Source organism: Phasianus colchicus, chromosome 7, assembly GCF_987193195.1.
Source record: "Phasianus colchicus chromosome 7, bPhaCol1.hap1.1, whole genome shotgun sequence".
Taxonomy (NCBI): Eukaryota; Metazoa; Chordata; class Aves; order Galliformes; family Phasianidae; genus Phasianus; species Phasianus colchicus.
Genome location: NC_143442.1, coordinates 10,844,872 through 10,859,601, shown reverse-complemented (window position 1 = coordinate 10,859,601; position 14,730 = coordinate 10,844,872). Strand labels below are relative to the sequence as shown.

Here is a 14,730-nt window from a genome sequence, read left to right as displayed (position 1 = left end):
CACGGCGGCGCGGGGGCGTGGCCTGGAGCGAAGGGGGCGTGGCCAGAGGCGGAGGGGTCGAGCGGGCGTGTCCGGCACGGCCCCGCCCCCGCGGCGTGAGGGATGTGCGGTGGCGGCGGTAGCGGCGGGGGCCGCCCGGGCGGGTCATGGTGTGAGGTGTGCGGTGCGCGCCGCCATGAACGGGATGGCCCCGCCGCTCTTCGAGCCCAAGGAGCGGGTGCTGCAGCTGGGCGAGACCTTCGAGAAGCAGCCGCGCTGCGCCTTCCATACCGTGCGCTGTGAGCTGGGGGGCGTACAGGGGGGCGGCAGGTGCCGGGCTCCGCGCCGCGGCTTGGCGAGGGGCCGGACCCGGAGGAGCTCGCGCGGCCCGCGGCGCCTCCGTCCCCGGCTTGGAGGTGGGGGGGAAGGGCCCGGCCCGGGCGGCTCTGCCTGCAGCCGGGCGGTCCCTGCGCGCAGGGCTCGAGCTCTGCCCTCTCGCGCTTCGCTCTCAGGAGCCGAGCGCAATTCGGCATCAAAGGTTACGGGCGGCGTTCATCGCGTCCCCTCCCTGGGAGCGCAGCCGCTGCCCGGAGAGCCGTGAGCTCGCGGTAGCTCGGAGACGGCCGCCCTGCCCTGGGGAAGATGCGAGGCGGGCTGGCGGCTCCGAGCGCTGCCCCGTTCGCTCACGCGTTCCCCGCGGGGCCGCGCGCCGGGGGGGGGAGCGCGGCGCCGGGTAACTGCGCTGCCCTGAAATGAGCCCTTCTGAAGCCGCGCCGCCTGCTTCCCACCATTCCCGCTTTTCGCTGGCTGCGGTAATTTGATGATTTGTTCTCAAATCTGTTTTGAAATCTCCTTTCCTTTCCAACGGATGAGCCATAGGAACTGGCGCGCTCATCGCTGCTGCGCGCAGAGATCCTCTGACACTTGAGGAGCTTGTTAACAAATGACTAAAAGGGAGCGAGCTGCCGGCTGCCACTGAAGTTCAGAAGTCAGCTTGTGGGCGCTGAAGTATATCCCGGTTTGAACTGCCCAATGACTGTAGCTTAAAGCAAATATCACCCCGGGTTCTGTTGAGAAGCTCTGGAACTCTGCTTTGCTCGTCTCTGCCAGCTCTGAGGGGATTCTGCAGCCCTGAGCTGCGAGCATGGAGCTCTTCTCAGGTTCCTGTAGCTCGCTCCCCAGCAGCACGCTGTGTGTGGGGCCCAGGACTCGAACCCACACGTGCTGCAGCACAAAGAATTTCCCCCTAACATCTCACAGCCCCCCAGACGTGCTCCAACAGGTCCGTGCCCTTCTTGTGCTGGGGGCCTCAGAGCTGAACGCTGGCTCCAGGTGGGGCCTGGTGAGAGCTGAGCAGAGAGGGACAATCACCTCCCAGGGGCTTTCAAAAGCTACTTATTGCCTTTCTGAAAGTATTTAATTGAAGTTTTTTTTCTTTTGAAGTCCAACACATCCAGTATCCTATCCTATAGCACCTAACAGTGCTTCCTAAATTTTATCTGAAAGGTGTTAACGTTTAAGCTGAATATGGAGAAAACAGGCTTGACTTTGAATTCTACTGATTTACTGATCTGACTGGGGGAATGGCAGGTGATACGCCAGCAAAAAAGGTCATAGCATAATAGTCTCTAGCTGAAGTGATATTCGGAGCATGTCTAGGATTAGAAGGCTCCTGAAAAGCCCACAAATAATACAGTTTCATCTTATTTTTAGATGACTTTAAGCCTGCATCTATTGATACTGGTTGTGAAGGAGACCTTGAAGTTGGCAAAGGTGAACAGGTGACGATAACGCTGCCGAATATTGAGGTGAGGGGGATGGCTGAAGAGTGGCAGACATATGGGGTGGTATATTTTGCTGTTGTAGAATCACAAAATGTTTTGGGTTGGAAGGGACTTAAAGTCTCTCCAGTTCCACCTACCTGCCGTGGATAGGTCACCAACCACTAGATTAGACTGCCTGGTGCCCCAACCAGCCTGGCCTTGGTCACCCCATAATTATCTGTTATAGTTTATTGTATTGTATCTTATTGTTTATTGTATATGGTCGTAAGAATATGTTGAATATAGAAGTATACAAAGTTTTAATGCTGTTTCAGAGCTGCTTGTGTAATTTTTAAAGTTTAAAACCAATTGCTCTAATGTGTAAAATTGCAGATGACCTAAAGGTTAAACAGCTGTGCTGTAGCTTTAAGTGTATTCACTGAATTGGAAATAAGTTGTAGGATGACCCTGAAGTGTTGCATACGCTGAAAAGCTTTATGTGGATGTTGGCAGTGCGAGTTTCCCCTTGGTATTTACTGCTGTAGCACAGTTCTAAAGCAGGAAAGACTGGAAAGGGAAAATTTACTACCTGCCATGCTTTACTGCTCTGCTTATTGGTTACTGAAACCCCTTTTGGTAAAAGGAGTCCTACAGTAAGTATGTTGTGATCTGGAAATAAGTTTGAAACTGATTAAATGCTAAAGATGAAATTCCCTTCTAGTCAGTCACCAGCTGCTTTTGGTCATGGTTGAGTCTGATTTGAAATAACCAATAGCATTTCCCTAAGCTAGAAATGATTACTTATAATGAATTTGTCATCTCTGTGATGGATTGTTTGCTGTTCTTAAGAAGAAAAAGTACTACATAATAACAATTACTGGACACTTCTGATTTACCAGGGCTCCACTCCACCAGTGACAGTGTTCAAGGGCTCGAAGAAGCCTTACCTAAAGGAATGTATCTTAATTATCAATCATGACACTGGAGAATGTCGCCTAGAAAAACTTAGTAGCAACATCACTGTGAAGAAAATCAGGTGGGTAATTTACAAGATGAACAGCTGTCCTCTACTCATTAAGAAAATCTATTTGTTAGACTTGAAATTGAGATATGCTTCAGCCCATTACTATTTTTATCATAACATTGTATTTAGAAAGTCTCTGGTCTTGTTCAATAGAGTGAAAAGCCCGTGATCTCAACATGCCAACTTTGCTTTGTAGCTTTTGAGTCTTGACCAGCAGAAATTACAGAAAAGTTGTATTTCCTCTGCTTTATTTTAATTGAAAAGTGACATGTTGTTAAGAGATGGTGACTACTATCTAATGAATATAGAGGAGGACAGATCTCTTTGGAAAGTAGTTTGCATAATGTCTTCTGACTTCTAAATGAGAAAATAGACAAAATATCTCTGTTCTGGTTTCAGTAGTAGCTGTGACTTGTTTTTCCTGTACCAAGTTTGTGTTCTTTTGTACTGCTGAACCTTCAGAACTTTCAGCAGTTATTAGTGAGTGATCTTTGGTAGCCAGATGTTATAACAAATCAACTAACAAAGAATTCAAAACTTATTGGCAGTGTATTTAATATATATATGTATTACATCCATATCTAATTGTATGCTAGTAAGATTAACCTGTGAGTGTAATTATGTTTTTTAGGAAGATATGGCAAATAATTCTGTAAGTTGAGATATAGTATCCCCTGTATTCCTGTCTTCTATTGGTGTCCTGTCTTCTAAAGCAATGACAATTTTTTTTCTTTTTAAACAGAGCTGAAGGAAGCAGTAAGGTTCAGTCTCGTATAGAACAGCAACAGCAGCAAATCCGAAACTCAACTAAGACTCCAAACAACATTAAAAATTCCCCACCAAAAGACAAGATGTTTCCATCTTCTCCTATGGATGACATTGAACGAGGTAAACTCCACTGCTTAGGAACTTTGCTCTTAACTAAGATTTTCTAAGAGCAGAGAGTTTTAGTTTAAGATTCACTCCAGAAGCTGATCTTGTAAGCACTTTGCCCCCATGCTTTGGTTCAAGTGGTAGCAAAGCAGTATTTGAAACTTAACCTTAAAATCAGGTGAATAATTAGGCTTAATCCCACAAGTTATACTGCTTTTACTGATTATTTTTTTTTCTCCTGCTGCTTCTTTAATCAAGCAGAAAGTAGACTGTATTGTGGTACTGGAACCAGCGTAGTCGCTTCCCATTTTGACACAGCTGCTTCTTCTGTTTCTCTGCATTCAGCAGACGTGTAGGTTGCAGTGCATTACAACTCAATTTTTGAATTCCCAGATGAGACTTGTGAAAGATGACATTCAAGTGGGGGAGAAAAAATACAGCAAGTGCCTGCACAACTCACCTCTTGAACAATGCTATGTGCTGTGTTCTTGAGGCACTGGTTTTGTGAGACATGTATTTTGTGTAGAGGCAGGCCTTACTACCTTTTGGAGGGCAGGGAAGATGGCAGGTGGTAATTACTTGCTACAGAAATACTGACAGGTGACAGTTTCAATCAGAGTTGATGTCTATCTCCAAAGATGTTCTGATTTCCTTCAGATAGGTTTTTCAGATGTCACTATAAAGATTTCTTTTATTATTTTGGGTTTAAACTCTGACCAGAACTTTTTACGCTACAGAACAGTATTAGAATAGAGCTGGGGTTGCAAAGACAAAGGAAAGCTTGAGTGCTACGAATGAAATAATGCTTTTTCTTGGTGCTCTATTGTTTTTGGGGAGTGGGAGTGTTGAACATATTGCAAGATACCAAAGTGGCAGCCAAAATACATCAGACTCTTGTACTGCCAGTCCAATTTTGAGTGCTCCTTAAGAAAATGCAGAATAATTGAGAAACAGGGCTGGAAGGTTATGTAGTCCATCCTTCTGTCCTAAGGTCAGATTTCTGATGACTTTTTTGCTGTGTTTTTCAAGTTCTCTGGTGGTGGATTTTGAATTCTCCTTGGCAGTTTATTCCAGGGCTTTGTTTTCCTTATGGTTTATATTCATCATGTAAGTACAGGCCAGACTACTCCACTTTTTTAAGTAGCCCTTAATGTACTCAGAAAACTGCTGTGCCTTGCTGATTCTTTCTTCAAAATGATGCCATCTGGTTCATTCTTTTGTAGAAGTTTTCTAGATCACTAATTCATTGTCACTTTCCTCTAGCTATCTTCCAACTAGTTCAAAAATTTCCTGAAGTGTGATGCCAAAAACCAGTTACTATTTCAGCTGAGGTTTTAGCCCTGCTGCTCTGAGCAAGAAGGCTGGCTTACTGGCACTGTCTTCGTATGTGAAGACCAGATAGTATCTCATCTCAGTGTAATGCTTGTCAATTCTGCTGCAGCACGGTATAGTAGAACTGTGTTTAGTGATCCACTGTAACAGGCTCTTCCAAAGTGTTGCCTGCTTAATCATTCTTCATCCTGTGGTTGTGTAACTGACTATTCCTGTTTAAGTACACTACTTTGAACTTGTTACTATCTTCATTTTCTGGGGCGGGAGGAAGGTCACTCTTTATTTCTCCTCCAGTATATGTATAGCCCTTCTTCCTCTGTCTGAAAAGACTTTTTTTTAAAATGGAATTCAATTGTTTCAGAATTCAAGGCAGAGTTCTCATTCATCAGTGTTTGGTAATGTTAACTTAATTTTTTTTTAAAACAGTAGTCACAGGTTAGAACAGGGAGGAAGAGGCATTAAGTATGTAGGACTTGAGTGCTGTGTCTTGGTTAGCTTACAACCTCACATGGGTGGTAGATCAGTCCTTGGCCTTTCTTCTCTAGAATTATTTTGAAGTATCATCTTGATCTTTCTGCTAGCTGCTTTCTAAATTTTGCCTTAGATTTTCTGGCTTATTTCTATGCTGATGTTGTGCTTGACCTTAGCTGCAGGATGCTTCCAATTTTTTACCTCTTTTTTTCCTTATGTTTGAGTCAGATAGCCAACATGGTCTTTTATTGTACTTTCTAATCTTCCTTGGCATTGAGTTTGCCCTTGCAGTCATAGCCATGCTAGTTCAGGAACTGCCAGTTTTCCTGAGTGCCTTTTTTCCTTTAGGCTGGCCTTTGATAAGTTTGACTGGCCAAAATACCTTTCCTTTGGACTGACCTTTGATAATGAAGAATTGGAAGCATTCATGGAAGTTTGTGTTTAAACTTATTCTTTTGTTCTCCCTTCTTGATTTGATTAAGTCTTGAACAGTCTTTCTTTCTGATCACTTTCATCTTCAATATGTTCTTCCATATTAGATGAATGTGAAGTAAGATGAGCTACCTTCCTTACATGCATTTCATGTCTGCCATATCAAAGCTGCTCCTGAAGTACTCTGAGTACTTGTAAGACCACCATAGCAAATGGCTGTATAGTTACAACCTTGTGTGATGGTGAACTTTTACCCTCTGGGTTACTCCTCAAGTTGATGCATTAGATCTCCATCCAGTGTGGTTCAGTGGTCTTTTCAGACTTCTCACTTCATCAGCACCTCTATTTTGCCTAATTATTATGTGTACTCTGTGCAAAATTTAGTTTCCTCAGTGGTGAACTTTAGCTATTATTTATCAAAAATGCAAACTGTGCATGCAACACAATCTTTCCAGCCACCCCATTCTAAATATTATATTCAGCTGAGTTATTTTGCCAAGAATACAAGTTTAATGTGTTAACTTCAAGTCTTTCTTGTCTCCCGCTTGTTGCTCTAGCTTTTTCTTTTTCCACCAAGTCTATAAGGAAAACAAGGAAACAAGGATTTGATGAAATGGTCCTAATGTGAAACTGTAGATGGTTCCTTTGGATATTTTGTGTGTTTAACTTAATTTTGATCAAAATGTCACATTGTCCATGTGCATGTTGATTGCAGTGCTGAACTGCTGGAAGGTACTTTGAGTGCAGTTACTGACACTTTGCTGCTAACTTATTTATGTGATTGTAACTGCAGCTTTTAATCAGGGAAAGGCATCTTCAGAGAGCTAGGGAAAATATAAGACTAGCTAGTTACAGAAATTAAAGGCTATGTGGTGTGCATTACCCTGTGGAATGTGGGGTTCACATTTGGGTTCACAGTTACCCTTGTTCTAATGCTTGACTTGAAAGGGAAGTACTGGGAGAGGAAAACCACATGACAAACCAGATGTTTGCTTATACCTTTTTCTTTGTTCTGAGGTTTTCTGATTTTTTTTTTCTCTCAGTAATGTGTTGATTTCTGTACCTGATTTTTTTCTTAATGATGATTTTCTTTGTCTTTCTTATGGTAATGCTAATTGAGAAACATATTGTTTGCAGAACTAAAAGCAGAAGCCAGCATCATGGATCAGCTGAGTAGTTCTGACAGTTCATCTGACTCCAAAAGTTCTTCATCCTCTTCATCAAGTAGTGAAAATAGTTCCAGTGATTCTGAAGATGAGGAAGCAAGACCCTCTATTCCCATGTCAATGCCATATCTGCAGCCACAGCCTGCTGTGCCTGCCATATCACATCAGGCTCTCCCTGACAAAGATGCCAGTCTTAACAGATCCCAGGAGAACTGTGGTCATATGATGAATACACTACGTAAGTACAAAGACTGTTCTTTTCTTAGTATGCAATTCCAGACATCAAGATTCTGAAAGGAAACCATATTGTTTTTAAGTATGTCTCTGTTTTAATTAAAACTGTGGGAAGCAATGCTAAGGTTTGATTGTTCAGCCAAGGTCTGAATTAGATGCTAGACTAGAAGGCTTTTGGTCCCAAGAGATACTAAATTAAAGCTGGTGCAGTTCTAAGCTGTTCTGGCTTCCTTCCAGTTATATATACATTGAGACTGCAGAACAGCAATTTTGTAATGAAAATACTTGAACTTACAGGGTACTCCCAAAACATGTAATTTCTTGGTTAGAACTATGGGAAAGATACCACATTGACAATACTTTGAATTACAGAAGAGATGGCATATTCTTAGCTACTTCAGTTACTATTATTCATGGCACTGTCCCAGCATGACAAAACTCTCCTTTGCATATAAGAAGGGCAGTTGTTTATTTTCAGGTGATACTATCTTATTCCACCAATTCAACCAACTGAAAATGTCACTTGAAGAGTAGCTGCTGCTGTGTTCTTCAACAAGTGGTTGATGCACAATTTGGAATATGTTGCTGAGTGTCATCCGGAAAGGAGACTTTGGTCAGAGGAGGGGGAAAAATCAGTAGGTAGAGTCTGAAGTTTGCTGCCTAAACAATCGGGAGTATTCAGATATTGGAGTTGTAAATGTTCAGCTGTTTGAAATTAGGTTTTTAAGTGCAGGCTCACAATATGAAGAGATTTCTGTGAAACCCTACTGTCCTGCCCAAGATCTTTAAGGCATATATGATTTATATGTAAACTGGTTCTATTGAAATTTCAGACTCTTACAGGCCTACTTTTATTTCAGCACCTAATAGGTAATGCGAACAGGTTTGGTGATTGTTTTTTTTTTTTTTGTAGCAAGTATTTAAATACTTAAATATCTGTGCTTACTTTGTTATCAGAGATGAGATGAGATGGAAAAGTCTTGTGACTTCATGTGCCAAGAACTAAATACTATCTACATTTTACTGTCAATGTAGAAAACATCTTCGTTTGTAATTTGTGACTTCAAAAGGTGCCATTTATTTCCACCCTCATTCACAAATGAGATTTACCATTCTTCATGCTTTATTTAAAGCTCCTATGAAAATGTGATGAAGCTCTTTCTCCTGTGAGAGTCCCAGCTGGCCAAACTTCCACTGAGAAACACTCTTAAGAGAACAGGTGGCCAACTCTACTGGGTCCAACAATCATAGTGAGAAAATGCTGCTTGAAACATGACAACATCAAAGCCATCACAGAGGAAGTTGATGACTTAATGCCTGAAAACTATGTAGACAGGTGAAACCTTCTGTTTTGTAGCATCAAGCCTCGGGCTTAACTAGCTTGCATAGCTATTTAGCTTAGTTCTAAATTGGAAGTTCTAAATTGGAGAGACCTGAATTTGACAGAGGGCTTTCTTGTAGATAAGAAATTAGAGTTGTGGCCAGCAGTTCTTTGTTCAAGTAGAGACCAGTGACAAGTAATGTTCCTCAGGTGCTGATATTAAGACTGATGCTGCTTAACATATTTGTCAGTGTCATAGACAGGGGGATCAAGTGCACTCAAGCTTGCTGTGTGGTGCAGTCAACACACTGAAGAGAAGGGATGCCATCCAGAATGACCTTGACAGGCTTGTGTTGTGGGCTTGTGAAAACCTCATGAAGTTCTGCTTGTTGATCAATGTAATCTTCAGCACAAACACAGGCTGGGTGGAGAATGCACTGAAAGCAATCCTGAGAAGTACATGTGGATGTTAGAATCATAGAATATCCTAAGTTAGAAGGTACCTATATGGATTATTTAGTCCAACTCCTGGCTCTAGGCAAGGCCTCAAAAAATCAGAGTGTCTGAGAGTCTTATCCAGACACTTCTTGAACTCTGTCAAGCTCAGTGCCAAGACAGCTTCCCTGGGCAGGATGTTCCAATGTCTAAACACCCTCATGGTGAAGAACTTCTCCTGATATCTAACCTGAATAACCCCTGTTGCCACTTCATGCTGCTCCTTTGGGGACTATCGTTGATCGCCATGAAGAGGAGATCAGCACCTGCCCTTCCTCATCCACTCTTAAGAAAGCTGTGATATGGTCTCCCCTCAGTTTCCTTTTTTGTAGGCTGAACAGGTTGCCCAGAGAAGCTGTGGATGTCCTATCCCTGAAGATATTCAAGGCCAGGTTGGATGGGGACTTGGGCAATATGATCTGGTGGGTGGCAGTCATGCCCAATGCAGAGGGATTGGAACTGCCTGATCTTTAAACTCCTTTCCAACCTGATCCTGTGAGGATCCCAGTTCTATTCATTTCTTGATTCTATAGCTAACTTGAGTACCGCTAGTGTTTGAAATACACTTCAACTAGACAAAGATTAAGAAAGTCTTTTTGAAGGAGAGTGTGTTTCCTTCAGCTCCATTGGTGAGGCAATTTGGCAGGAGAGGGTAAATAGCAGTGAAACCTGGAGATGCTAAATGAAAAGCACGTGGTTCTAGCTCGAATGACAGGATTTCTCTGTTGGGGTCTTGCACAGTCATTTCTTCCACCCCAAATGTTTTTCAAAAATAAAACACTGAAGCAACAAATGCCAGCACAACCAATTAGTTTGCTTGTCTAATCCTGTTTTGAGGTTTGATCATGCATGTGCGTGACTAGTTTTGTGCACCTCTGCAGAATTGAGGCTGTGATTAGTAATGAGTAAAGTTTTCTTTGGCTTGCTGAAAGCAGGCAGAAGTTTGGCAAAAGGGTTAGAGAGGGTTTCGTCTTAGGTGTATAAATCATACAGTTGAGGTTTTGTGGAACTTGGAAGACACAGGAACATGGTAACAAAATAATTCTATCAGATAGAAATAATTTGCATTCTTGGGAATCAGGGCTAAAAGCTGCCTCCTTACCCTCAGCAGCAAGGCTCACATCCTGCTTCTTTCTCTTTCTCCCTTCAGAAGCTGATCTAAACTCACAACTTGCCTTATAACAAAGCTTGTAAGTGCTGACACTAGTTAATCTCTTTACAAATATTTGAACATATGTTGCTTTATGTTTACTTGCTTAGCATAACTCTCATTTACAAAGTCTAATTTTCTAGGAAAAATCAGTACAGTGTCTATATTGGGGCAGTGTCTCATGTATTTGACTTTCAACACAACTTCAGTTCTCTAGATTCTTTTTGGTGCTGGCACAACAGCCAGTCACAAAATACTTTTCCTTGTATTTTTTTTCGTGAACAAACTATGATCTATGAAGCACAGACACTCTTATGAGTTTCCCTGTCCCAAATAACTTCTTGCATGAATTCAAATGTATTATAGCCCCAGATCTGAAAGTTTAGGAAGTGTCATGGTTTGCAGGGTAATCTATTTCACTTGTCTAATGTTACTAGTAAGCATTGGCACTGTGGAAGACTGAATTCCCACTTGATTACTGTCTGCGAAGTACAATTGAGTGTAGATGGTTACTCAGTTCTGATGAATGAAGCTTCCATTCTTGCACAAACCTATCTAAAAATTACTAACTCTAATCTCTGTCATTTTGCCATTTTTCTGATGGCAAAATTCTTTTAGAGGTAGAGTTAGAAAGATGGGCCAGAGAGTTTTCCCTGAAGTATATCCAAATGTATTACTTCTCACTCTGGAACTTGGAGTCCTTGCTTTTCCCATCTGCTGGTTTTCACAAGCGTTGGTATTTCTGGCTGGTGTTATTCAGTTTGTGTAATTTCTATTAACTGTGTTGAAATAACTTCTGAAGGCTGCAGAATCATTATTTGGCAGGTTATCTTTTTGTTCTTACTGCAGCCATCTCTCAAAGTAGGTAGTGCATAATAGGATTAGGATTTCCAAGAACTCTTTGATTGTTTTTCTTTGAGTGATAAATGCTTGAGTTTAATTTGTCAATGCCATTCTCTGCCTTGAAATATTGTTTCTCAGGTTAATATATTGTCCTGAATAATTTCTGACAAATTACTGTTTCTTTAAAAATTGCTTTTTAAACATTGTAAATGATATGGCTGAAGATATTCTCTTCAGAATTGGAGAAATGACTACAACAGTACTTTAAAGGTTGCTGAAAATATCCATCTTTGCTATTCTTGTCTTATATAAACAGTGTTTTCTGCTTTGTTGCAGAGAATCATATACCATGCTTCCTAAGCTCTAGTGATGACATAGTGGACAATAGAGGAAGGCTAAATGCAGCTATGTCAAAGACTTCAGTGTTCTAGCAAAAATGTTATGCCTGACAACAAAACATATGATCTGAGTGTCTTGCTGGTTTTACCCTATTGAGGTTACTCTTATCTATCTGCAGAAGTGATCTGTGAAGGGTGAAAGAACATGTGAAAATACTGTGCCTACTGAGTTTCAGTCATTCTCTGTGCTTTTTAGCTTATTTCTGAACAATGTGAGCTGCATTTTTAATTTTTTTATGGCTGTTTGACAACAGAGGTGTGAAAAAAATCATAACTAGCTGGAAGAAATTCTTAATTTAAAAAGAAAATGGGGTGCTGCTGATATGGTACCGATTCTTTATAACATACTGCTGCATTTGTTTTTGTTGTTAGTGTTCTCTGATTCCTTCCCTCCCATCCCATAAACTTATGGACATTCATTGCAAGCACACTGTAGTCTCTGTTCTTAATTTCCCATTTTGAAATACACATATAGCTTCCAAATTAAAGTGCTGTGTGAAATTGCTTTTGATGTTTTGTTTGTTCACTTGTTCCAAAACCTGTTTGAAATACTAGGTCACTGATACATCTTTAAAAGGTACATCAAAGAACTTCTGCTCTTGATTGAGACACGGCTTTGTTTTCAAGCACAGTTGAGTGCATTCAAATGTTTATTGAAAAGAAAAAACCCTACAACTTGTTTTTCACAAAACTGCATTTGCTAGCAGTTTTCCCATTTATGAAGCATGAAAATGTGGGTGTCAAAGATAGGTGTCAGCTGTTGTGATTTTGTAATAGTAAATGCTTTCATGACTAATAAGCTAATGGCTCTCCTGCTAAGATTTTAAAATTGCAGAAATGTGGTCTCTGTGGTTCTGTCACAGAGGAGTTGGCTTCTTTGCTTATGTAGAAACTAATATCAACTGGGTTGTAAGCCTTTAATTGGGAAAGGGGAAAATCTTGAAAGATATTTCCTTGAAAATGACTAATATGATGACTCTGTCTCTTTTAGGAAATGACTTGCAGCTGAGTGAATCTGGAAGCGATAGTGATGACTGAACAAATCTTTGGCCTTAAATGTATCACCTTTTTTTTTTTCTAAATATGTCTTAGCATCTGTTTTGCACTAAGATTAGATTACCAGAGACTGGAATGAATGTCCTTAATTTTTGATAATAAAGGCATCCTAATTTTCTACTGACACATCGAGTTCATAACACAGCAGCACTGATATTGTCAGTGCTATGGTTATGTGTTTACCTTTCAAATTACTGTATTTACAGTAAAATTGTGTATGATCTGATTTTAATTATTTTGCCTCAGCCACCTGTGTTACTTGAAAAATGATTTGTAACAGATTTGTAACAGCTAGCTACTTTATATAAATAGTTATAGGATGGAGAAATTTCTGATATTTATGGAGGCAAGTTTCCTTTCTATCATTTAAATGTTGAATGCTGATCTCACAGCTTAAACTTAGAGGGTATGAAAGGGAGAGTAACTTAATGAGGTCTGCTGTGTCAGCAATACTTTTTGTTCAGTTCACAGATTATACTTTTAAGGAAACTGCTGAATAATGTGGTCCACTTGTGCAGTTACAGTTTACAATTGTTCAACACATTGCTGAATTCCTAATTTCATTGTATTATAGGACTTTATATTCTGAGCCTCAAGATTCCTGAGGGAACTTGTCTATTCTCTGCCTTTTTTATGCAACTTGAATAGGCTGGTCTTTTTACAACCTTTTTGTATCTAAATTTAGATAACTGCAGAGACAGCAAGGAATTTTCTTCATTTAATTCTGTAATGGAAATAAAAAATTTTCTTTGTAGGGGTATAAAAGTAATTTAATAAAGCAATATTTATCATTTTATTGTCTGTTTCTGTTTTTACTGGTTAAAGATTCCACCTTCTATTTACCATAGTTGTGCCATTGAAAGGGTTATACCATTTTCCTGCTTTCTATTTCTTTATAACTAATATGTAATCCTCACCCAGCATGCAAGACTTGTGCATTTGTTGCTTTTGTATGCATTGAGACAACACTCTCTAAGAGCTTTGCTGTAAGCTTACAGCAATGCCAGTGGCAGGTGAATATATGTAACTGACTGCATCCAAATGCAATTGCTAAACCATATTGTACTAGGGAAGAAAAGGTATCTGCTTAGCTCTCTGCCCCCAAACTATGGCACTTGGCTGTGATTTACACCAGCTTTCTAGTGTTTCACCTTTCTAAAGATGGTATCATAAGACAAAACACTTTTCTGCTTATACTAAAAGTAAAAAAAAAAAAACCTCATGTTAATGACCATGATTAAAAAGATCTTTGAGGAGAAAGGGTTGATGAGCAATTTTAAGATAGGATGCAATGTAAATAAAGACTTCTTCAAAGGTATTGAGTTCTCTGATGAGCTACAACAGTTGCTATTGGAACTTTAGCAGACTACTTTGTTCTTAGCATCTGCTGCTAGTGAGGTTTGCTGCAATGATGGGAGGACCTGAGCTGTTACTGCTAATCTGTAATTGTATTAAAGCAGTGTCCTAAAGTGAAAATGTCCTCTTTTTGGCTTCCCCACACTCCTGTTGGTTTGCATCAAAGCCTCCCTTCAGGCCAACGCTAATTTTTCTTTTTTTTTTTCTGAACAAACATGCATTTAGGGCATATGGAATTGAGCAGCTGTATGGCAGTGCTGACTAGGCTAGGATCCAAATTATAGGTAAGTGTTTATATTTCTAAATTATAATCATTCATCCTTCAGAGGGAAATGAACAACAAAAAACTACTGCAAGTGCAGCCTGCCTGTGTTTGATGTATAATTGTATTCACATGTACACAGGTGCTTAAATATAGCTCTGCAGGTAAAGCAGCTTTCCAAGTTCTTGAGTCTCAGGACTGTAACTAAGCCTGCACTATCTTTAGGTTTTGATCTTTGGGTTAGAAGCTTTCTAGAATGGGAAGAGTCCTCATTAAGCTTTTGTACATCACTTAGTACAAAAGTGGTTAGAGGTGAGTCAGTCACACCCCAGTATAAATATGTGACTTAAATGGGTGTATTCTGTCAAATGCACAGTTGTGATAATTCATGAAAGGCTCCCTTTAAATATCAGCCCAGGAGATAAGATTCTGGAACAGACTTCCTATTGAGATAAGAGGAAAAAGATAACAGACCTTGAATGTGTGAAGAAAATGGTGTTATGTGCTGGGTGCAGTCCAAATGTACGCAGAATTGCTCCCCTTCTCTATGTTAGTGTCAGGCATTGGCAAGCAAC

General features: G+C 40.5%; 1 protein-coding gene across 2 annotated transcripts; it reads left to right on the top strand.

The window, feature by feature from the left end:
* The first annotated feature begins 72 nt into the window (after window positions 1–72).
* On the top strand, window positions 73–13,328 carry EAF2 (ELL associated factor 2). 2 transcript variants are annotated; one of them, XM_090143673.1, is made up of 6 exons: window positions 73–278; window positions 1,693–1,787; window positions 2,642–2,778; window positions 3,509–3,654; window positions 7,012–7,278; window positions 7,753–12,465. In XM_090143673.1, the coding sequence occupies exons 1-6, from the start codon at window positions 176–178 to the stop codon at window positions 7,806–7,808; spliced, it is 804 nt and encodes a 267-aa protein (XP_089999799.1). In that variant the 5' UTR covers window positions 73–175; the 3' UTR covers window positions 7,809–12,465. The 2 variants fall into 2 exon arrangements, with proteins under 2 accessions (XP_089999799.1, XP_031446495.1); XM_031590635.2 differs by lacking the exon at window positions 7,753–12,465 and adding an exon at window positions 12,473–13,328 and having other exon boundaries at window positions 74–278.
* The last annotated feature ends 1,402 nt before the right edge of the window (window positions 13,329–14,730 follow it).

Bases quoted from the DNA above. Each gene is read 5' to 3' on its own strand.
- EAF2 (XM_090143673.1), top strand. From the start codon at position 176: ATGAACGGGATGGCCCCGCCGCTCTTCGAGCCCAAGGAGCGGGTGCTG. The intron at 1,788-2,641 runs GTGAGGGGGATG...CTGATTTACCAG, and splicing joins TAACGCTGCCGAATATTGAG to GGCTCCACTCCACCAGTGAC. The intron at 2,779-3,508 runs GTGGGTAATTTA...CTTTTTAAACAG, and splicing joins ATCACTGTGAAGAAAATCAG to AGCTGAAGGAAGCAGTAAGG.